Source organism: Osmerus mordax, chromosome 15 (genome assembly GCF_038355195.1).
Source record: "Osmerus mordax isolate fOsmMor3 chromosome 15, fOsmMor3.pri, whole genome shotgun sequence".
NCBI classification, from domain to species: Eukaryota; Metazoa; Chordata; class Actinopteri; order Osmeriformes; family Osmeridae; genus Osmerus; species Osmerus mordax.
Genome location: NC_090064.1, coordinates 15,673,163 through 15,697,521, shown reverse-complemented (window position 1 = coordinate 15,697,521; position 24,359 = coordinate 15,673,163). Strand labels below are relative to the sequence as shown.

The 24,359-nt window shown below is 49.6% G+C and overlaps 1 protein-coding gene across 1 annotated transcript in view; it reads right to left on the bottom strand.

Moving 5' to 3' along the window:
• LOC136958027 (partitioning defective 3 homolog) overlaps positions 1–17,565 on the bottom strand; it is an 87,799-nt gene extending 70,234 nt beyond the window's left edge. Inside the window, 6 exon segments of the mRNA XM_067252251.1 lie at positions 5,414–5,542; positions 6,111–6,250; positions 9,704–10,134; positions 12,435–12,560; positions 16,642–16,725; positions 17,459–17,565. Of these exon segments, the coding sequence (XP_067108352.1) occupies positions 5,414–5,542; positions 6,111–6,250; positions 9,704–10,134; positions 12,435–12,560; positions 16,642–16,721 (906 nt within the window). The 5' untranslated portion in view covers positions 16,722–16,725; positions 17,459–17,565.
• Between the last annotated feature and the right edge of the window lie 6,794 nt (positions 17,566–24,359).

Here is a 24,359-nt window from a genome sequence, read left to right as displayed (position 1 = left end):
CTTTAATATACTGCTTAATTGCACTCATGTCAACTGGAGTGTGGGAATGGTGTGCGTGAGAGTCCATTCATTCTCCACTCTTCGAGTTAGAGTCGCACCCAACTGGGGCAAAGTGCGACGCAGGAGTCTGTCAACTAGGAGGGAGGGATATGGGTTAGGATGGAGGGATATGGGTTAGGATGAAGGGATATGGGTTAGGATGGAGGGATATGGGTTAGGATGGAGGGATATGGGTTAGGATGAAGGGATATGGGTTAGGATGGAGGGATATGGGTTAGGATGAAGGGATATGGGTTAGGATGGAGGGATATGGGTTAGGATGAAGGGATATGGGTTATGATGGAGGGATATCGGTTAGGATGGAGGGATATGGGTTAGGATGAAGGGATATGGGTTATGATGGAGGGATATCGGTTAGGATGAAGGGATATGGGTTAGGATGAAGGGATATGGGTTAGGATGGAGGGATATGGGTTAGGATGGCGGGATATGGGTTAGGATGGAGGGATATGGGTTAGGATGGAGGAATATCGGTTAGGATTGAGGGAAATCGGTTAGGATGGAGGGATATTGGTTAGGAGGGATATTTGTTAGGATGGAGGGATATCGGTTAGGATGGAGGGATATCGGTTAGGAGGGAGGGATATCGGTTAGGAAGGAGGGATATCGGTTAAGAGGGAGGGATATCGGTTAGGATGTAGCGTCTGCGACGTTTAAGTCGAAGAATAGAGTTATGACCAGTCCACGTTCCCATGGGGTGCAGACTTTTTTACTCAAGTTAAAGTAAAGAAGTTTGGGCTTTGAAATATACTCAAGTAGCCATTACTACAACCTTTATATGTATATATAAAAAATATTTTTATATATTGTATATATAATATATATAAAAAATATTTTTCTAATATTTCTTTATACTTATATACTTATATATACTATATATTTTTTTGAAGAAATTCTAAAATATATATATATTTTTTTTAAGCATTTTTGCAAAAAGGTTCCAAAGGTTGGAAAAAGGTGTTTGGAAAAATATGTTGCCACCTGCATGCCAGATCTCTGGACTCACAGCTCACCAGTTGAGTGAAGGGTGACACACGTCCGGTCGGGCATCCGGTCTCTTCCTCCCCCGTCAACGCCATGTTCTCAGGCAGGACATCGCCTTGGTTACGGGAGGAGAGGAAGGTGAAGAGCAATCTCTGCTCACGAACGGTGGTTCGGGGCGCGTCGCTCTCAGCGGTGAGCGCACACAGAGGTGCATGCTGGGAGATACAGTCAGGAAAATAAGTATTTGAACACCCTGCTATTTTGCAAGTTCTCCCACTTAGAAATCATGGAGGGGTCTGAAATTGTCATCGTAGGTGCATGTCCACTGTGAGAGACATATTTGGATGATCCAGAGGAGTCATGGGAGAAAGTCATGTGGTCAGATGAGACCAAAATAGAACTTTGGGGTCATAATTCCACTAAACGTGTTTGGAGGAAGAAGAATGATGAGTACCATCCCAAGAACACCATCCCTACTGTGAAGCATGGGAGTGGTAGCATCATGCTTTGGGGGTGTTTTTCTGCACATGGGACAGGGCGACTGCACTGTATTAAGGAGAGGATGACCGGGGCCATGTATTGCGAGATTTTGGTGAACAAAATTCCCTCAGTTAGAGCATTAAAGATGGGTCGAGGCTGGGTCTTCCAACATGACAATGACCCAAAGCACACAGCCAGGATAACCAAGGAGTGGCTCCGTAAGAAGCATATCAAGGTTCTGGCGTGGCCTAGCCAGTCTCCAGACCTAAACCCAATAGAGAATCTTTGGAGGGAGCTCAAACTCCGTGTTTCTCAGCGACAGGACGGAAACCTGACTGATCTAGAGAAGATCTGTGTGGAGGAGTGGGCCAAAATCCCTCCTGCAGTGTGTGCAAACCTGGTAAAAAACTACAGGAAACGTTTGACCTCTGTAATTGCAAACAAAGGCTACTGTACCAAATATTAACATTGACTTTCTCAGGTGTTCAAATACTTATTTGCAGCTTTATCATACAAATAAATAGTAAAAAAAATCATACATTGTGATTTGTGGATTTTTGGGGGGATTATGTCTCTCACAGTGGACATGCACCTACGATGACAATTTCAGACCCCTTCATGATTTCTAAGTGGGAGAACTTGCAAAATAGCAGGGTGTTCAAATACTTATTTTCCTGACTGTAAACGCAGGCGATAACGCTCCGATGGCGGAAGCTGCAGTCGGCCTCTGTGTTTACATGTCGGAATTGTGTGTGTGTGTTTGAGATTGTGTGTATGTGTGTGTGTGTGTGAGTGATCGAGTGAGAAGAGAGAGAGAGAGAGAGAGAGACAGAGAGAGAGCTTTTAACGTCTCTCCTGCCGATCCCCGGTATTAGCGTAGCGGGTAATTGCGTCTGCAGAGATGAATAATTCAAGATGCACAAGACAGGGAGGGGCTGCTGAGTGGTGCGTTAGTGTTATACCCCCCGAGCAGTACAGAGGTGAGCTTTTCATCAAGTACAGGTTGGGTCTCAACAACATTCTGTCGCTGTCGCTTCCATGACGATTGCTTTTTAATGGTTGAGATGCTCATCGCAACACGCTGCCTCAATCTCTCTCTTCTATCTCTGTCTCTCTCTCTTTCCCTCCCTCTGCCTCTCTTTCCTTCTCACTCTCTCATCAACCTTCTGTGAAACATCACTCCTCAACTTCTTTGTACATTACCTTCCTGACTACTTTCCTTCATTTGGCCGATGGTTTGATCCGACCCAAAGCAACATTCAAATAGTAGAGGCACGGAAGTAAATAACAAGGACCGATATAACATAACCCCTCCAGCCCACCAGGGGGGTCCACCCCTCAACCAGGTGATGAGTGTATGCCACCATACACTCATCCAGGCCAACTGATGAAACCACACAAAGACTCACTCCACCCACGTACCCCCCTCACGAGGAGAAACCAAACTACTGGAGATGTTGCTAGAACCTCTACCAAAGGCACTGTATCTAAACTGGATAAATGACCTCAGCTTCTGACCAGGACAGATAGCGTGTGATGTCACTGTGACGTCCAGCTCGGAGGTTAAACTTCACCGAGCAAACAGACAGAAAGTAAATCGGACAACATGTGGATCTACGGTGTGCTATGTGTGTGTAGAAAAACACACGTGCATACATGTACACACACACACACCCATGCACAGACGCACAAGCGCACACACACACAACCCCCAGTGTGTGACAGCCAGACAATGGCATGTTTTCCAACCTGCTTTATTTGCAATATCTGTCACCAGTAGAGCCTGGCACTCCTAATCAGGATTTTATGAACATACTTGTATGGATTATTGAGATCCATGAAAGCCCCTGCCTACAGCACAGTGGTGTGTGAGTGTGTGTCTGTGTGTGTGACATAGAGAGAGAGGGGCAGAGAGAGAGGCAGAGAGAGAGGCAGAGAGAGAGAGAGAGAGAGAGAGAGAGAGAGAGAGAGAGAGAGAGAGGGAGAAGGGGCACAGGGAAAAAAGAGAGAGGGAGAGAGAGGCAGAGACAGAGAGAGAGGCTGAGAGAGAGGCAGAGAGAGAGAGAGAGAGAGAGAGAGGCAGAGAGAGAGGCAGAGAGAGAGAGAGAGAGAGAGAGAGAGAGAGGCTGAGAGAGAGGCAGAGAGACAGGGAGAGAGAGAGGCAGAGAGAGGCAGAGAGAGGCAGAGAGAGAGGCAGAGAGAGGCAGAGAGAGAGGCAGAGAGACATAGGCAGAGAGAGAGGGAGAGAGGGAGAGAAGAATGCTAATGTGACAAGAGAAGCAATGAAGCGTTAGCGCTGTGCCATGTCTCCTTCCACACGCACCCTGGGAAGTTATCAGGAGGGAGGCCAAGATGGAGGGGAAAGAGGGAGACAGAGGGAGGAGGAGGGAGGGAGAGATGATTAGGACTGTGTGTCTCCATGATGGGATTTTTAATCGTGTCACGCTTGAGGAGTGAAGAGAAAGAACAGCTATCACACACACACACGCACACACATGCACACGCACACACACACACACGCCAAAGGCTGGAGATGCTAGATAAAACATGCTCCATTCTTTGCTCCCTCTGAATCCTAAATTTGCACCATAAGCTGATATAAACTATGGATCAGTTTGATCCGGTCGAAATAAAACAACAACCGGGACATGACACTTGTGCTACCACACCTAACCCACTTCCCTTCTAAATGTGTGTTGTTTGTTTGTTTGTTTGGAGCATGACAGTAGAGGATGTGAGGTCACCATCCCACAGGTGGTCCAGCCCCTATTGGTGGGTTAATCTGAGGGGTGTGGCTGGTGGTCCAGCCCCTATTAGTGGGTTAATGTGAGGGGTGTGGCTGGTGGTCCAGCCCTTATGAGTGGGTTAGGGTGAGGGGTGTGGCTGGCAGCGAGGTTCAGAGTGAAGGCAGCTGTGCCAGCCTGTCAGGCAGGTGACCAGGTGACCAGGTGACTGGGGCTGTCAGCCAGGTGATCAGGTGACCAGGTGACTGGGGCTGTCAGCCAGGTGATCAGGTGACCAGGTGACTGGGGCTGTCAGCCAGGTGATCAGGTGACCGGGGCTGTCAGCCAGGTGATCAGGTGACCAGGTGACTGGGGCTGTCAGCCAGGTGACCAGGTGACCGGGGCTGTCAGCCAGGTGAGCAGGTGACCAGGTGACTGGGGCTGTCAGCCAGGTGACCAGGTGACCGGGGCTGTCAGCCAGGTGATCAGGTGACCAGGTGACTGGGGCTGTCAGCCAGGTGACCAGGTGACCGGGGCTGTCAGCCAGGTGAGCAGGTGAGCAGGTGACTAGGTGAGCAGGTGACTAGGGCTGTCAGCCAGGTGAGCAGGTGAGCAGGTGACTAGGGCTGTCAGCCAGGTGAGCAGGTGACCAGGTGAGCAGGTGACTAGGGCTGTCAGCCAGGGGATCAGAGGGAGGATGAGGACGCTGCCCACACCATCTGGCTCCAGACAGAGAAAGTCACCCCATATAATGGTTCACACATCCACATTGCACCGTGTGTGTGTGTGTGTGTGTAAAAGGGATTATGTGTACCCAGTGTCAGATAGAAGAGTGGCCAACCCCTGAAGAGTTTGTGTGTGTGTAGAGTGTGTGTGTGTGTGTGTGTGTGTGTGTGGATATGGAGGGAGCTTGTTCTCTATCCATCTGAGATCCTGAGGGGACAGAGTTCTTAATGGCTGCAGGGTCACGGAGGGCAGGATGATACTGCAGTCCCTGACAGGATACACCCTCCCTCCCTCCCTCCCTGCCTGTGTGAGAGGGAGGGAGGGCGAAAGAGATAGAGAGGAATGGAGGGAGAGAGAGAGAGAGAGAGAGAGAGAGAGGGGAGGAGGAGAGAGAGGGATGGATGGAGACAGAGGGAGGGAGAGAGAAAGAGTCCACTGACCACTTCCCGGGGCAGCAGGGGGTCGTCTGGGCGCAGGACCAGCAGGGACACGGTGCCCTCCATGGGCGTGGCTCGCAGCAGAGCCACTACCTCCTCCTGGCTCCGCCCGTTCAGATCCACCCCGTTCACCTGCACACAGGGAGACAGGCAGGTAGGGAGACAGGCAGCCAGGGAGACAGGCAGAAACATTTGTAAACAATCAACCACTTTGGATATGCACTATTTCCGAGCAGGGAGCCATTCGGAATTACGTGTGTGTATTTTAAAGAGTCTGTGATTTTCATGTCAGTCTGGCTGCACTGTAGGTAAACCAGCCCATGCGATCCTCCTTGACATGAACCCCCAGGTCTGGGTGAACGGGGCTGGCTGCCCCAGGTGGTCTGGGTGAATGGGCTGGCTGCCCCAGGAAGTCTGGGTGAATGGGCTGGCCGCCCCAGGAGGTCTGGGTCAGACTGTACGCGCTCATGCACTCCAGCTTTGTGTCCCTGGCACACTGGCTGGCTAATGTCACCTAGTGTTTGACGGCTGACAGGTTTATAGTGACATCATAGGACTGGTGCTGACAGTACCAGCATGCAGGGAGCAGAGAGAGTAGGCTGTAGAGTAAACGTGGGTATCTAGCGTAGGATAGGTGAAGTGGCCTGGGTCAGGAAGTGAAGTCACAGACAAGCCTTGACAGTTTCCTGTTTGGCGTTACCTCCTGCAGGCGGTCCCCGGCCTTCAGGCGGCCGTCTTGAATGGCGGCGCCGTGCGGCAGGATGTTCTTCACGTAGATGGGGGCGGAGCCTCCGATGGGGACATCCCTGGAGGTGATACTGAAGCCTAGCCCCTCTGGACCTGAGGGGGGTGGGAGAGACACAGGACACGTCAGCTGGGCGGGGGGCTACTGGGGAGTCAGATAGCTGAGCGGGTAGGGAATCCGGCTATTAATCAGAAGGTTGCCGGTTCGATTCCTGGCCGTGCTAAATGATATTGTGTCCTTTGGCAAGGCACTTCACCCTACTTGCCTTGGGGGGAAATGTCCCTGTACTTACTGTAAGTCGCTCTGGATAAGAGCTTCTGCTAAATGACTAAATGTAAATCTATATGGCTGGCTGGTTGGCTGGCTGGCTATCTGGCTAGATTGGTTGGTTGGCTAGTTGACTGACAAGCTGAATGATTGAATGCTGAGCATTACAATCAACAGTGAATCAGTGAATGCATCTGTTGACTTGCGACTTCCCGTTCAGCCTTAGATAACACACGATAAGACACAAACAAACACCCGCCCCAATCAAGCCTTGCACGGCCCGACGCGCTCAATATCAGACAACAGTACCGGAGCCCGCTAATCTCCATGGAGCTGTTTGCTGTTCTAAGTTCTGAATATGACCTTTGTGGGTGATCAGATGAATATGAATGACTGAGGAGAAGGCAGATAAATGCAATAACGCATGAGAGAGAGAGGGGGAGGTATCCGGACTGACCTTTCAGACTGACCGGTCCTGCGCAGGGCCCAATAAGAGGCCGGAAGCCGAGGCTTGGTAAATGTCAGTATGGATATGAGCGATATGTCTGCTTTAGGAGAGACATTAGCATCAGTCTAGGAGACGACACCGTTGGGTGAGTCAGCGAGCCGTCTACAGACCATCTGAGAGGGGAGACCACACTACATAAAGAGACCACACTACATAGAGACCTCCCTACAGAGAGAGACCACACTACACAGAGAGACTACACTACAGAGAGACCACACTACATAGAGAGACCACACTACAGAGAGAGACCACACTACAGAGAGAGACCACACTACACACAGAGACTACACTACAGAGAGACCACACGACATAGAGAGACCACACTACATAGAAACCTCACTACCACCACACTGAATTTGATCTGGGATGAATAAGACAAACTGACTTGTTCTCCAGTGTGGATGTGTTGTCAGGTCTGACTGTAGCCAACTCTCTCCCCCTGTCCTGTAAACAGTCTAATTACTGGAACACAACCTGTCCATTAGTGTACCCGTCCCTAACAACCATTAATAACACAAGTACCTGAAAGCCTCAGGCTTCCAGTAAATAACCAGAAACTTCTTTATATTAGGAACAAGTGTAGGTTAAAAATAATAATAATAATAATAATGAAAAAGCCTGCGTCCTTGTTTGGGTGAGTGGGTTTCTCAGTTCCAATCAGCAAACTGAACAACACGAGGAAGGGCAGCATGTTAGAGTGAGTCTTAATGGGGTGAGTGGCTGCATTATCTGATTAGAGCACTCTCGCTAATTTCTCAAGCAGGGGACAGACGGGCCTTGGCCAACACAAAAGGAAGACTAGAGAATAAACACCAAACACAACGTATGCACAGGAAGAACGCAAATCAACCCTCAATATGCCCAATCCGTTGCAATATAATTAGACATATTTTTTTTATTTTTTTTATGTAGTTCTCTTTTTACATGTTTACAGAAGCTGTCAGCGTGCAGTGTTTTTTTTTTTTACAAATTGAGAAATACTGTACATTCTTGACACTTGGACAACAGCCTCTGTAAGGAGTCATCGGTCTTTGTTGAATTTCAACACACTGGTCTGGGTCAGGTTCTAAACCAACGACCTCTACACAGCTAAAGAGCCATGATCGCTCCAACCGACTTTCTGCCAACACAGAAAACAAATGAAACCAACTTTCAACACCGATTTTGCAACGGAGAGTTTAGGCTGCGGTTAATATATTGTGAGAAACAGAGAGAAAGTGTGTGAGAGAGAGACAGAAAGAGAGAGAAATATGCATACCTAAACAATCAAGCCTAGACAAACATTTCATAAAGTGTGCTTGGAGGAATTGCTCGCACACACACACACACACACTTTTACACACACAAAGGCTACACCAACACACATACAAACACTGCTCTAAAGGAGATCTGATTATTCCCTCATGCGAGACAAAAGCACAATGGATCATGTGTGACAAGCCGAAGCACAGAGTCGGTGTTTGAGATAACACATCCCTCTCTGTGGTGCTGGGCTTTTCAAATAAACAAGGTGAGGAGCGAGACAGCACGAAACAGGCCTTTGAATGTTTCTCTCAGATGTGTGGCCCTGCCGTTTGTTGTAGAGAGTTAATTGTGTCTTTACGGCTCGCGTCTCCAACTGCGAAGCCTAATAGAAATGAACGCACGCTCCGACTAAGGCGGGCTCATCCAACTAACCCTCCTTTCCCTTTAACATGCTGTGAAAACAGTGATTACAACACCGGGGAGGACGATCTACCGAGAGAAAATGTGAGGGAGGGAGGGACGGACGGAGGGGAGGGGGGGGGAGAGGGGGGGAGAGAGACAGAGAAAGAGATAGTCAGACAGAGAGAGACAGAGAAAGAGATAGTCAGACAGAGAGAGACATAGAACGAGAAAGTCAGAGAGACAGAGAGAAAGATAGAGAAAGAGAGAGAGGTGACATCAAATAAACTTCCTCACTTCACATTCACCGCTTGAAGTCGTCACACAGAGGCATCAATAGCTTAGACGGTTGGAAGAAAACACTTTTCTGTGTGTGTGTGTGTGTGTGTGTGTACTGTGTGTGTACTGTGTGTGTACTGTGTGTGTGTGTGTGTGTACACTGTGTGTGTGTGTGTGTGTACACTGTGTGTGTGTGTACTGTGTGTGTGTGTGTGTGTACTGTGTGTGTGTGTGTGTACTGTGTGTGTGTGTGTGTGTGTGTGTACTGTGTGTGTGTGTGTGTGTACTGTGTGTGTGTGTGTGTGTGTGTGTACTGTCCTCGGCAGAGCCCACTGTGAAATGCAAGGATGCTGCAGTGATGCAGAACAAATGGGATTTGGGCCTGTGTGTGTGATGGAGGGTAGCCACTGGAGAGACAGCAGCCGTCAACAAGCAGACTCCCTCTCTTTGAAGTCCTAACTGTGTTTGTTCCACGCAGCTCTCGTCTCCACCTCTGCTATGATCAGCACAGCCAGTTATCGCTCCACGTACAGTAAGCACACACTACCCATCACCGAGAGCACAACTCGAACTGAGTCAACAGATGAGTGCTTGTTTTCGGTTTCGGATCAGTAAGAGGACAGTCACAAATGAATAATCTACGAAGTTAAAAACCTCAACCTCCAGTATATGATCATGCTGGGTTGCCCCCCCTCACCGCACCTCCCACCCCCCCTCAACCCCCCCGGTCCTCCTCACCCCCCCGGGTCCCCCTCACCCCCCCAGTCAGCCTCACCCCCCCGGTCCCCCTCACCCCCCCCCCAGTCCCCCTCACCCCCCCGGTCAGCCTCACCCCCCCGGTCCTCCTCACCCTTATTCAGCTGAATGTTGAGTCTCCTGCCAGACTTCTGGAACCCCACCACACTGGAGTTAGAGCTGACCCTCCTCTGCAGGGAGGGCGAGGGGGCCGAGGTGTTCCTCCCCCCCAGGACGCCTCCCTGGGGCCCCGAGGAGACCCCCTGGCCCTTTGGGGGCGGGGCCCCAGGCTGGCTGGGGTGCTCGTGATTGAGGATGATGTCAGTGTGTGGTCCAGGCCTAAACGTCTTCTGAGAGTTCATCACGGACCCTGGCCTTGACCCTGGTCCTGGGCCTGACCCCACCACACTGGCCCGGTCCCCTGGCAGGGCGTCTGGGCTGAGCTGACCCTGGAACAGCTGCTCGTACTGGGTCTTCATGGCCGCTGGGACCACCTGGAAGAGGATGACTGGAGAGCGCATGGCCTGTCTGAACACATCCTGGGCTCTGGGATGGAGAGAGAGGGACAGAGAGAAAGGGAGAAAGATAAGAGAGAGAAATTGAAATAAAGATATAGAGAGAGAAAAAGGGAGATAGGCAGAGACATAAAAAAAGATGTAGAGAGATTGAGGTAGAGAAAAAGAAAGCAAGAGATGAAGACCAAACCAACGTCAGACGGCAGTTTAGAACACTATTAGTACAGTGGAATCACAGTCATACAGAATGTTTACATCCAAGCACCTCAGTGTATTCTGAGGTGCTTGGATGTAACACATGCATATTCGTATGTTCGATGTAACACAACACATATTCGGCCACATGCGTTCCACACACGCAGTGAGCAGCATTGAGACATGAAGGCTGAACCCACTCGTGCCAGGAAATAATCTCATACAATGTGCTTACGGAACAAAGACAACTGTCAGCGCACGCGCCCGTACTTTAAACACACGTGTCGCGTCCGACGCCGTTGGTCCGGGAACAAACACGGCGAGACGAGCAGGCCTGCTTTATTCAGAGACACATGGATTGTTTGGCTCGACGCTGCGGCGATACTTAGCATATAGATAGGCTGGCCCGGAGACTATCCCTCCTGTGGCATAACAGGATAAGGGCCTTCCACTATGGAGGGAGGGGGAGAGGGATGGGGGAGGAGGAGGAGGGGAGAGAGGGGGAGGGAGATGGAGGAGAGGAATGGAGGAGGGGAGGGTGAGAGAGGGAAAGATGGAAAGAGGGGAGAGAGGGGAGAGAGGAAGAGACAGAGAGAGAGAAAGAGAGTACGGAAGGAGGGAAGAATCCAGCAATCTCCTGCTCCATGACTGGTCTCTCTAACGTCATGCTCCATGACTCTGGTCTCTCTAATGTCCTGCTCCATGACTCTGGTCTCTCTAACGTCCTGCTCCATGACTCTAGTCTCTCTAATGTCCTGCTCCATGACTCTAGTCTCTCTAATGTCCTGCTCCATGACTCTAGTCTCTCACTGAGACCAGAGTCATGGTCTCAGTGTGTCTCAGTGTGTCTCAGTGTGTCACACTGAGACACACTGAGACACACTGAGACCATGACACAGGGATTAGGTGCCCTCCTCGCACACACATATTCACACACACACACACACACACACACACACAGTAGAGTGGGGGTTAATGAAGCAGTGTGCGGCATGCGTGCCAGAGCATTGACACTCCAGCAATCAGCCGGCACACTGCGCTGATTAAATAATAAACGACACCATCAATGCATCATTACATTTAGTAAGATTAACCGACTCAAAATATTTATCCGTGCAAAACAATGCGATGAGATTACAATATCGTTTTGAATCATCTCCATGCTGTGCACAATCAAGGGAGGAGATAAGGAGAAAACAAGATGAGGAGGGAGGGGTGGAGGAGGGAAACAGCTCTCATCCACCACGGAATACTTTCATGTCAATGAATACCGGTCTAAGAATGTATGCTGGCTGGAGATGGAATCTATTTCTCACCTGATACACGCTGTGGGTAACATAGACAATAAATATGTGTGTGTGTGTGTGTCTGGCGTTGATCCCTGATCTAGGAGACGAGAGTGGCTTTTGGAAAATGGGACAAAGTCCCAGCCTTATATCTTTGTTCCACTTTGGGAAATAAAGAGAAGAAATAAATCAATAGAACACAGGTAGAAGCCTCCATCCTCCAGGATGATGCCCTGAAGGGGCCAGAGGTCTAACCCACCTCCCGGTGCACCACCAGGGGGCAAAACACAGTCGTTTCCCCCCTTCCACCCCCAGCATGGCGGCCATCTTGCTTCTCTACCTCACTGCGCTGTGCTTGGGGGTGTGTTTGCCATAAATTTACATTTTACATTTAGTCATTTAGCAGACGCTCTTATCCAGAGCGACTTACAGTAAGTACAGGGACATTCCCCCGAGGCAAGTAGGGTGAAGTGCCTTGCCCAACGACACAACGTCAGTTGGCTTGACCGGGAATCGAACTGGCAACCTTCGGATTACTAGCCCGATTCCCTCACCGCTCAGCCACCTGACTCCCTACGTAACTGTGCTCCCTACATAAATGTGCTCATGCACCATGGTTAGTTCTCTACAGGGATACAATCTCATGCATCTTCCTATCGGCTACTCAGAGAGCGAGGAGGAAAGCCGTCATGTACACATTTACTAAAAAGAACCCCATCGAAAGAGTTCTCAACAGAGGAGAGGAGGTTAGTCTGATTCCAAGACAGAAAGTGAGGATGATAGTTTGTCAAAGTTGACTTTGAAGGGATCCCTCATCACCAAGACGGGGTCAGAGGTCGGGGAGTCTTACTGTTCAAAGCGAAGGTGGCGCAGGTCGTCTCTGTTGATGCGGACGATGCAGTCTTCTTCCTGGAAGAGCTGCTCCTGCTCAGCCTTGCCCCCCACTTCCAGACGCTTCACCAGGAGACCCCAGGTCCTGGGGACAAGACGCACGTTAGTGCACGCACACACGCACACACACACACACAGGATGCAGATGTCATCATGGTTTCTGATGACCTCTGCATCCTTTTAGCAAAAGAGAGTGAGAGAGTGCAAGAGGGAAAAATAGAGATAAAATAAAGATACAATATAGATAGAAATAGAGATAGACAGTATATATATATATATAGAGAGAGAGAGAGATCGAGAGAGAGAGAGAGAGAGAGAGAGAGAGAGAGAAACAGGGAGAGAAACAGAGAGAAATGCACTTTGATTAGAGATACAGTAAAATAAGGGAATTAGGTTACAAAACATTGGTTTTGAAAGGTTGGTATCTAAACCAAAATGAAACTCCTAAACACCCTAAAAGTTTACGTCCCATATAAACATAAATTGTGTGTGTGTGTTTGTGTGTGTGAAGGACAGGGTTGGACGTAATCCAGTTCTTCAGCATGATCATCTTAATGCTTCACTCAGGACTCTGTCGCCATCGCAAGCAAGGCTTAAAAAGTGAACAGGGCAGCGAGTTATAAATAAATATCCGGCTAGCTCTGGAGCTACATTCTCAGCACTCCCCTCCATGCAGACAGATAACCTTTAGCTCCAAACTCCCTGTACATAAACACACCCGAAAGCTCCTGGGGGCTTTAGCTCGCGCACGCTCGCGAGGATCATCGACAGTGCAGGCGAGCGGAAAGATCTGATACACGCATCGACAGCAAAAAACTGAGACAAACCCCAGACTCAAAGCTTGAGCGGGGAGCGGCAGGTTCTGTTGTTGTCCTTGCCACTTCTGACAGGGAAGTTTTTTGACTTTCACAGTTCCGCAGGTAAATACGGTACGAGGAAATAGATGTGAAGACCGTCAAAAGCAGACTCGGTTATCACCGGGCGTTATGCATTCATGTCGACACCCAGGGCGCAGGGAGAGCAAGGCTAGCGGCTTAATTCGCAACGTTTAACTGGAAACGTCAACAAAAACAACTAAGCGGCAAATTAAAAAGATGAATGTCCATTTACCACCAGCTAGGGCCGATTTAAGGAGTTGTTTAGCATTTCGGGCCGGCAGGACGAGAGTAGCGGCGGCCTCAGAACATTGGTTTAATTGCTTGTATAACATGGACATGCTTGCTCACACAACAAACTCATCGTGATCCCACTATGGGTTTAAATGGCACATCACTAAATTGGAATTAAGTGGTATAAAAGCCAATTCTCTTAGCCGGCTCATCAGCTAGCGAACAGAGAAGAAAGGCCAAGCTAATCGTGGGCAGCGAACAGGTACGATTGCGACTCCTCTTCATTAATGTCGACATTCTGAACACAGTGTTGTTAGTAGCGGGTTAGGAGCGCTGGGAGAGAGAGCTGCGACTTAACGGTTCAGAGCAATGACCTCTAGGCCTCACACTGACCGACGTGATCTGTCTATCAGTGGTGGATACTTCGTAAAAAATCATTAAACATATTGAGCATTTGCACCATTCACCTGTTAAATAAGTCACAGTATTGTATCTACTTGGCTTGCGGGTAAGTCTTGTGCTTGCTTACACACAGTCATGCCGGACATTTGTCGATCATGATCAGAACCTTCTGGTCTAATGTCGCAGTGTTTCATTCGAAACGACTGAGGCGGGTATCAGTGATGGTGTGTGTGCGTGCGCGTGCGTGTGCGTGCGCGCTAACATAGCGTTTCTTCGTTAGCTCTGTGCAGCGTGTCTGACTGCCGTTGGAGGAGCAGTCTGTCTGCAGGAGACCACCTGTTCCCATTGCCTGCCTTTAATTGAATAATAATGCAATCAGGATCCATTTACGCAACACAATTATGTCTGCGGCTTGTTTACAGTTCACACTGGTCATGGGGAATCATTACCGAAAGAGCTCATTACTGAAAGAATGTATGCGTGTGTGTGTCAGTATGTATGTGTGTGTGTGTGTGTGTCTGTATGTATGTGTGTGTGTGTGTCTGTATGTATGTATGTATGTATGTGTGTGTCTGTATGTATGTATGTATGTATGTGTGTGTGTGTGTGTGTCTGTATGTATGTATGCGTGTGTGTCTGTATGTATGTATGTGTGTGTGTGTGTCTGTATGTATGTGTGTGTGTGTCTGTATGTATGTATGTATGTGTGTGTGTGTGTCTGTATGTATGTATGCGTGTGTGTGTCTGTATGTATGTGTGTGTGTGTGTGTCTGTATGTATGTATGCGTGTGTGTCTGTATGTATGTATGTGTGTGTGTGTGTGTCTGTATGTATGTATGCGTGTGTGTCTGTATGTATGTATGTGTGTGTGTGTGTGTGTCTGTATGTGTGTGTGTGTGCGCTCTCCTCTAAGCCCGTAACCCCATCAGTTCACTACAGAACCTCGCCCCAGTATCCGGGGCAGTCCAGTCGTAGTCCTGGTGGCGTCAAGGCCGTTCTGAGACGGCCAGCTCCCACGCTTCCTGCCCTGTAGACGAGCGGCTAAGAAAACCATTACCTCCAGCCCAGCTGCCAGCCGTCCCAGCTTATCAGTGAGTCTGGGCCTAATTGAAGCCTCTGAAAGCCATTAGTTAGTATCTCATCCAGAGAGAGATGGACCTGAGTTTAGAGGGAAGCCACTGCAGTCCGCACGGCAGGATATGAGAATGTGGAGAAGCGCTGCAGGTTCTTACTGCGGGAAGGAGAACTGGGTTCTGCGACAGCAACTGAGTATCTGTCCTGAACTGGCGGATGAGGTCCGCGAAGGAGACCCCGGAATTCAAAAACGAGATCATCCTGATGCTATAGATAGCGTTTGGGTGCCTTTTATGACACATAATAAGATTAATCTTCCGTTGAGAGCCCATTCTGTCTTTCTCTAGCTCAAAGGTTACATTTCCAGAGGTCAAACATATTTCTAGATGACAGGCGTTCTCAGGGTTTGGAAGAACAGGGAATCACAGCGCTCTTCAACGCCAATGAAGAGCGTCCTGTCCCATCTCCTTCATCAGTGTTTTCTTCATGTCCTCTTCCTCCCAGAGTGCCTTTCACCGCGCCGGCGAGCGTCCGACTGACCTTGGTGGCGCAGCAGCCCCAAGGCGTGTGTAAGGACTTGTGTTATAGATGAGCTTTTAGTTTGATTACACGGGGAAGCTGGTCCCTGTTGTTTTATTCCTGAGCAACTATAAACTGTGTATGCAGCTAGATGCTCCTGTCATCACTTTCCTTTACTGTTTCCACCAGACTCAACGGGACAGTACCTCTCTCTCCCCTCTCTCTCCCCTCTCTCTCTCTCTCTCCCCTCTCTCCCCCCTCTCTCTCCCCTCTCTCTCCCCTCTCTCTCTCCCCTCTCTCTCTCCCCCCTCTCTCTCTCCCCCCTCTCTCCCCCCTCTCTCTCCCCCCTCTCTCTCCCCTCTCTCTCCCCTCTCTCTCCCCCCTCCCCGCTGAGTCACCTTCAAGGCAGGAGAGCTGTGGTGTGCAGCCTGGGTGCAGAGGAGAGAATAAAAGGGATATGGAGAAGCAGAAAGGGAGAATGTGGAAGGTGTAGAGCCTGCGGTTAGGAGAGAATCACAGACACTAACAATGACAGACAGCCTCGGGCAACAGGGTGGAAGAACAAGATGATGAAGGAAAGCTCGGATAGGATAGAGAGGGAGAATGTGTGAGAGATACAGAAGGAGAGAATCAGGAAGAGAGTCCGAATGAGAGAGAGTCAGAATGAGTGAGAAAGTCAGAGAGAGAGAGTCAGAATGAGAGTCAGAATGAGAGAGTCAGAATGAGAGAGAATCAGAATGAGAGAGTCAGAATGAGAGAGAGAGTCAGAATGAGAGAGAGAGTCAGAATTAGAGAGTCGAATGAGAGAGTCAGAATGAGAGAAAGAGAGTCAGAATTAGAGAGTCAGAATGAGAGTCAGAATGAGAGAGTCAGAATGAGAGAAAGAGAGTCAGAATTAGAGATTCAGAATGAGAGAGAGAGTCAGAATGAGAGATAGAGAGAGAGTCAGAATGAGAGAGAGAGTCAGAATGAGAGAGAGAGTCAGAATGAGAGAGAGAGGGAGGGGATGTTTCCTAGCGGGTCTCCCCGGCGTGTGTCTGGCTGGGCAGAGACTGTGCTTACCTGGCGTCCTGAGCACTGAACGGCACCACATGGATCCCCAGGGGGCCCCCTCCGTTGGACACCTCCACGGGCTTCAGCATGGCGCTGCGGGACAGTGATGGATGGGGGAGGTGGCGGGAGGAGGGAGGGAGGGGACATGCATGAATAAACAAAATAAATAATGAAACCGCACACAACAAAGGGTGAGGCGTTTCCAACCATAAGTGATAACAACACACGTTCTCTCTCCTTCCCTACATTTCATGATTCCTCTACTTTTTGTCGATCTACTTGTCACTTTTATTTATAAATGTGCCTGTCACTTGAATTACCCCCGTGTGTTCACTCTGTGAAACACCTGTGGAATGTTCGGGAAAGCGCTTTACTTTAATGTCACATTATTAACACTATTCCATAGAAATGCACATGGCGACCACATAATGATTGCTTCATGCTGAGTGCACCCTTTCAAAGAAGTGACTATGTCAGATATAAAGTGATTCACTTTCACTGTTCAGGAAGTGTCCATGCACTTTTTCCCCATACAGTGTCTCCAGTCTACAGACTGAGAGTAGACATCCATCGTGGTGTGGGTGGAGTTCCTACTGTGGTGGCAGGCCTGGGATCTGCTACCACAGAGTTGGGGTGTTCACTTGCTCCAGAGTTAAAACACAGAGTTGGGGTGTTCACTTACTCCAGAGTTAAAACACATAGTTGGGGTGTTCACTTACTCCAGAGTTAAAACACAGAGTTGGGGTGTTCACTTACTCCAGAGTTAAAACAGAGTTGGGGTGTTCACTTACTCCAGAGTTAAAACAGAGTTGGGGTGTTCACTTACTCCAGAGTTAAAACGGGGGAGTTCTCCACACACGAGTCGGCCCGACCCACTGGCTCTATTCTTCCATTCTTCCCCTCCTCCTTCCCCCTCTCCTGCTCCTTGTCCTCCTCCTCTTCCTCATCCTGGAGAGAGAGAGAGAGAGAGAGAGGGAGAAATAGAGAGAGATGAGAGGAAAAGCACAAGGTGACACAGGGTAAATCATGGAAGACTCGTCCATGAAGCAGAGTGAGAGAGACTTGGGCTGGTCTAGCTGTCTGTTTCTGCATCTCATCTTTCCTTTCCTCTCCTCCCCCTGCCCCCCTCCTTCCTGTCCTCTGTTTTTTAATCCCATTACCTGGAGACAGGAGTAATGCCCCCTGGTCTAAATCAGCCCAGACTCTTACTGTTCAGCAGGCTGGGGCGGGCGACATCAGAGAATGCCTGCCCCCCCTCCCTCCCAACCCCTAAAAGAAAAGTAAATAAACGCATCAAAAAAAATAAACCACAGCACAAGCCAGAATTGGCTGTAATCGATTACTCATACTCAATCAATCAGGGGCGGGGCTCGGCTGCTGGGTTGCCAGGTTCTTGCGGTAATCGGATCAGGAGTCGTCGAGGATAAAGCAGGGTCGTTTGTTTCCCTCTCTCCCTCCCTCTCTCCCCCTCTCTCTCCCTCTCTTTCTCTCCTTCCCTTCCCTCTCCCTCCTTCTCTCTATCTCCCTTTCTCTCCCTCTCTTTGTTGTTTTCATGTGGCCTTCTTCCTGAGGAGCAGCTACACAATGACACAGCGAGTTCTCAGAGAGATAGCTGCTCTCTCACAAACAGAAGAGCTAGCTGCTCTGTCACAAACAGAAGAGCTAGCTGCTCTGTCACAAACAGAAGAGCTAGCTGTTCTCTCACAAACAGAAGAGCTAGCTGCTCTCTCACAAACAGAAGAGCTAGCTGCTCTCTCACAAACAGAAGAGCTAGCTGCTCTCTCACAAACAGAAGAGCTAGCTGCTCTATCACAAACAGAAGAGCTAGCTGCTCTGTCACAAACAGAAGAGCTAGCTGCTCTGTCACAAACAGAAGAGCTAGCTGCTCTCTCACAAACAGAAGAGCTAGCTGCTCTCTCACAAACAGAAGAGCTAGCTGCTCTGTCACAAACAGAAGAGCTAGCTGCTCTCTCACAAACAGAAGAGCTAGCTGCTCTCTCACAAACAGAAGAGCTAGCTGCTCTCTCACAAACAGAAGAGCTAGCTGCTCTCTCACAAACAGAAGAGCTAGCTGCTCTCTTCATTTAGCGGACTCTTGGATTTGAACTTGCAACTACTTGATGTGCTCTAACGCCGAGCTATACCCCTGATCCATGGCATATGCACAGGTCCGCTACAGAATGGCCATCATTTCTGAACTGGGTATTCATGGGACAAAGCAAGCTGCATTTTTCACCGTTACACATGACGATATTGTATTCATATTTTCACAGAAGCGATGCATGTGATATTTGCGTTCCCTGAGGATAGCTGAAGACATGGCATTGCAGAACAGAGGCGGCAGTATGCCAGGGTTACTCATCATGGTGGAAAGTTTAAAAGCCTGCTTTGCCAGCTTCAGTTCAATGTGCAGTCTAATGTCATTCTAAGGAGGGGTGTGTGTGGGGTGGGGGGGATAGTGTCTAGACAATATGAGACTTCCCAGCAATGGTTTGTTACCCACTGATATTAATATGCTGGCAGCCTCACCCCCTCACCTTCCCCTCGCGCTGAAATGTCAAGCACATCTAAATAAGCTCTCTCTCCCACTTTATGGAAAATTATTCGGAGCCTTTCAGAGCGGAGAGAGCGGGGACCTTCGTGGCGCTCCGCGTGCCGGGGGTGAGGTGCCGGGGGTGAGGCGCCGGGGAGACGCCGTTCGTATTTATTTATTTTCCGAGGTGACGGAGGCTGACACAAGGTCACAGAATTTTCCTCTGGCTCCTTTCGGAGTCCCTCCCGCCCCCTGTCGTCGCTCGTCACCTCTGAGAGAAAGAGTCGATCACCTTTGGGCCACAGCTGCTTCTAATGATGCGTCACCAGGGTCCCAGGTGCCCACCAGCTGAATGCACAACACCCCGAGTGAAAACCCTGGGGGGGCGGGCGGGCGGGAGGGGGGATAGAATACAGCAGATCTGGCAACCAAAGGAATTCGGGAATAAAGGATCGAGGGATGGCTCAAAGACGGGTATAAAAGCGTGTGTGGCACGCGGCGATGATGAATACAATCAGATAGGTGAGCTGGAATATATTGACCGAGGATAAAGGGGGAACCTGAATTCAGAACGTACATTTGCATAGGAAAAGGAAGGGCTGAATGTGGAGCGCGTCCTCTCGTTCTTCCTCCAACAATGGAGAGACGTCTGGGAAGGGCTGAGCTGGTTCACATTCATCATTACTGACACTGACAAGTAATTAACTTCTATACCTGCTGCTCTCAGGGACAATCCTCAGCCTTGTTGTTGGGTGAGTGACACCGGCATGTGACGTGAAAGCACCTCTCTACACGGTATCTTTATTGAAAGAAAAGACCTGGTTGGCAGGAGGGAGAGAGAGTGTGAGAGAGGGAGAAGGGGAAAGAAAGAGAAAAAGTAGAAAAAGATGTTAAGAGAGAGAATGCAAGAAGAAAGAGAGAGAGGGAGGGAGACAGAGAGAAAGAAAGGGAGAGAGAGGGAGACAAGAAAGAAGAGAAGGAGACAGAGAGTAGAATCAGTTCCCTGAGGGTGGCGGGGGAGTGTTCAGAGGCAGAGAGACTCCCTGTGCCTCTCTCCTCTCTGCCGAGAGCTAAGAGGAGGACACACGCTGATGGAGGATCGGACATGCTGCCCTGCACTGCCCTTCAAGACAGCCCTGTCTCAGTGCCAGAGCTAAGCACTTACAGTAGGAGAATGAGAGGTGAGTCACTGGCTAACAAGACACATCACCTCATCTCTCCCTCCCTCACCCTCTGAGCCCTATTCAGCTGGTCGACACTTTCCTCCTCAGAGGATCCAGAGCAGCCGGGGGGGAGGGGGGACTGAGTGAGAGGTGAGGCCCAGTTGTGTTCAGCTCTCCCTGGCCGTGTGTGCTGGCTGGGTCCCGGGCTGCAGACACGTGGAGGAGAGAGGCCTGTACCCCCGGAGCAGCTCTCCTAGCGAGCCTGGCTGCGGCCGTGAGCGGGCCTGGCTGTGGCTCTCCTAACGGGCCTGGCTGCGGCTGTGAGCGGGCCTGGCTGTGGCTCTCCTAACGGGCCTGGCTGCGGCCGTGAGCGGGCCTGGCTGTGGCTCTCCTAACGGGCCTGGCTGCGGCCGTGAGCGGGCCTGGCTGTGGCTCTCCTAACGGGCCTGGCTGCGGCCGTGAGCGGGCCTGGCTGTGGCTCTAGGCCAGCAGCCTCTCATACAATGATAGGAAGCCCGGGTTAGGAGCCTGGCGATTAGACAGCCGGTGCATTAGATTATTGAGGCAGATAGTGTGTGAGAGCTTGGCAGACTGGGAGGGACTCGTAAAGTGCAGAGTGCTGTTTCCTCTCAGAGAGGCCCGGGGGGTGGGGGGGCAGCTGCCTGGACAGTGTTCGACCTCACACACACACACGCTGCAGGGTTGGGGGTAAGGGTGTGTTGAGATGACATGTCACCTCCTATCAGACAGTTCTGAAAGTCAACTTCATTAAATAATGTATCTGTGTGTGTCTCTGTGTGTGTGTGTCTTTGTGTGTGTGTGGTGTGTGTGTGTGTGTGTGTAAGAGGATGTCCTTCTCAGCTTAAGGTTGCTGGAGAGGGATTTTTATACTCAAGGTCAAAGGTCGGCATGTATGCTTTGTCTCTACACTAACTACATACCAGCCCTCTGACACACACACACACACTTGTCTGTGAGAGTGAACAATGGAGGCCAAACAAAACTGAAGGAGAAAATTAGGAGTCACAAATGTTCCTTTTTTCCCCCTTTTTTTTAAGGAAGCACTTTAGCACATTTAGAACGAGACAATTCTGAAAACACCCGTTGAAACATTTACAGGAGACTTCCCTTACCCTCTGCACCTTAAAATATGCAGGGTAATTACTGGAGCTGACAGTGCACACTCATGTGGAAATAGTGTAAAGGCCAAACGTAACAAACGCTTCGATGTGCAAAGAGAAAGCTGCTTCAAAGTCATAATAAAACACAGACTGGAGACAAAGCACGGTGTTTTTCACTCACTCAAGAAGGCTCCGGACCAATTACAGCATCGTTTATGCCAAACTGGACTAATGCACTTACTAATGCGAGGACTATTGTGGAGTACCTGGCCTTGGCCTTCACAGCTACACCCCCCCCCCCCCCCGCCCCCCCCCTCCCCCCAGCCTACTGTCTCTCCCTCACAACAAACTGGAGACCGAATTAGCCTCCCTAAAATGTTCATGTGACGAGATTAGCCTGTGATGTGTATGTTTGAGTCTGCGTGTATACCGGTGCATTAGGTCATTCTGTTCTCCCATCCTAATGATCCTATTAAAACAAGCAATGCATCAACATAAGCTCACGGTATGAGACACTTATTTACATTTATGTTGGTTAGAAGCATGTTAAAAGGACCAAACTGAAAGCTAACTCACTTTGAGGATACAGATATGGTCCTTGTAATGTGATTCACATAGCTGCATACAACTATACTGTGGCACTTACACTGGGTTGAACAGAAGGCATATACTTCCGTAACCATGTATAACCATAACCATCATAACCATGTGTCGAGTCCTCTTCATGACATCTGAGGATTAGGAGAGCTGGGGACTGACTGGTGTGAGCGTTAGCAAAACCTTCCTGGAGTAAACATGCTTTTTACTATCAGTGTCATCAAGTTAGCGGGGCTCAGAGGAAATTTAATGACAGGGGCTGGACAAGACAAAAATGGTGCAGCTGTGTGTGCACGCGTGTGTGCACACGTGTGTGCACGCGTGTTGTTTGCGTGTTTCCATCCGCACTGCAGAGCAGCCGAATCCAGGGTCAGGATGGTTAAATTTGATTCCTATTATACTGGAGCTGTTTAGAACAGAGAGTCTCCAGAGAAGAGCTCATGGACTATTCCCTTTGATAGGGAGAGAGAGAGAGAGAGAGTGAGAGGGAGGGAGGGAGAGGGGGAGAGAGAGAGAGGGGGAGAGAGAGGGGGAGAGAGAGAGAGACAGAGAGAGAGAGAGAGAGAGAGAGAGAGAGAGAGAGGGAGGGAGGGAGAGGGAGAGAGGGGGAGAGAGAGGGAGAGAGAGGGAGAGAGAGCAGACGAACATGTGGAGGAACATAGACGGAGGCAGGAGATCATGTGTCTGCCTGTCTGTCTGCCTGTTTGCCTGTCTGTCTGCCTGTCTGTCTGTCTGCCTGTCTGCCTTTCTACCAAGATGTCTGTCTGTCTGTCTGTCTGCCTGTCTGCCTGTCTGCCTTTCTACCAAGCTGTCTGTCTGCCTGTGTCCGCCTGCCCGCCCGCATGTCTGTCCATCTATGACCTCACCCTCCAAAACAGGATGTCCTCAATCACCACCCTGGGATGAAAACCTGCAGCCAATCAGAGGTCAGCCGGTGATGTCGCCATGGCTGCAGGGAACAGTGATAATGCTGTTACATACAGCAAAGTGAATCTGTGTCTGAAACTCCCAGGTTTCTGCACTACTGGAGATCAAATAGATCCTCTGTTACTGGCAGCTGAGCTTGTGTTCCTCTTGCAGTTGGTGAAGGTAACAAGAGTTTTACCCCCCTTTTAATCAACACAGACATCAGGCCTTTAAATCTGCCAGCCTTGGTTTCTGAGACAGGCTTAATGGCTAATAAAAGTTTGTGTATGACGTTGGTTAACTTTAAGCAAATGGAGGCTAAACTGGTTCTAAATGTAATCAAGCTAATCGAATCAGACTCAGTGAGTGAGAGACTTTGCCGTTTCCACAGTAAGAAACACGGGTGTTAGAGAGACTGGCAATTGGAATTCGTTTTCCTCCCCCCCTCCCCCTCCCCACAAGTCAATGGGATTGTGTATGTGCTGTATACATCCTCTACAATCCACCATTTCATACCAGGTGGTAAAGAGGGGGTGGGGAGGAGGGGGGATCTCTCAGTGACACAGCTGCCTTTGGTGCAGTCCGCTGTATCGTTAAATTGCACTTTAATTCATTTAGGCCAGATAATTATGAGGCCTTAAATCAATCACTGAGTCAATAACACAAACCCAGAACGGACAGGAACCTCGATCCCCCAAACCTCATCAGTAAAACCATGACAGGTCCACTCCTTCAGCCCTCTCGCTTTACACACGCACCAACCCCCGACAATTGAGTTATCGCAAATCGCCTCTTATCTTTTCCTTTTTTTCTTTTTCCTTGTCCAGGGCGCTGGTATTCAGACTCTGCGGTGAAAAATAACCCTGAGCCAGAAACCAGTTTCATCTGCCTCTTAAAAGGGGAACTGAAAACAAGCATAGTTCAGACGGAAACATCAACAGTGGACTTGAGCGGGTTTGTTTGGATTCTTAAGTCTGTTTTGAGGAGCGAATGGAGAGAAACTTTTCAGAAGTGCTACATCATCAGAGCCCAGGAACACCTGAGGTAATCTTGAGCTCCACAGAGTGTTCCTGTGAAGCGCAGAGAGAGAGTAGAGAAGTAGAGATCCTGGTTTTAAGGAGAGTATTAACTCTGCTCCACACCGCTTTCCACAGATTAATCATCGTTTTGAGCTGATTAGCAGGGAGGACGGTGTCCTCTTCTCTGTTCAGAATGTTTAATCCATCTACCAGGCTGTGAAGGTCAGACTGCACAGCTTCCGTTATTCACAGTGTGTGTGTTTCTGCGTGGTTCAAATCGAAAACACAGATAAACAAATGCGGCTCGAAAACAGTGCCGTGCTTCTTCTGACCCTGTTCGGGTTGCTCGATTTTGACAGTCCGCACACATCTCGGCTCATTCAGACAG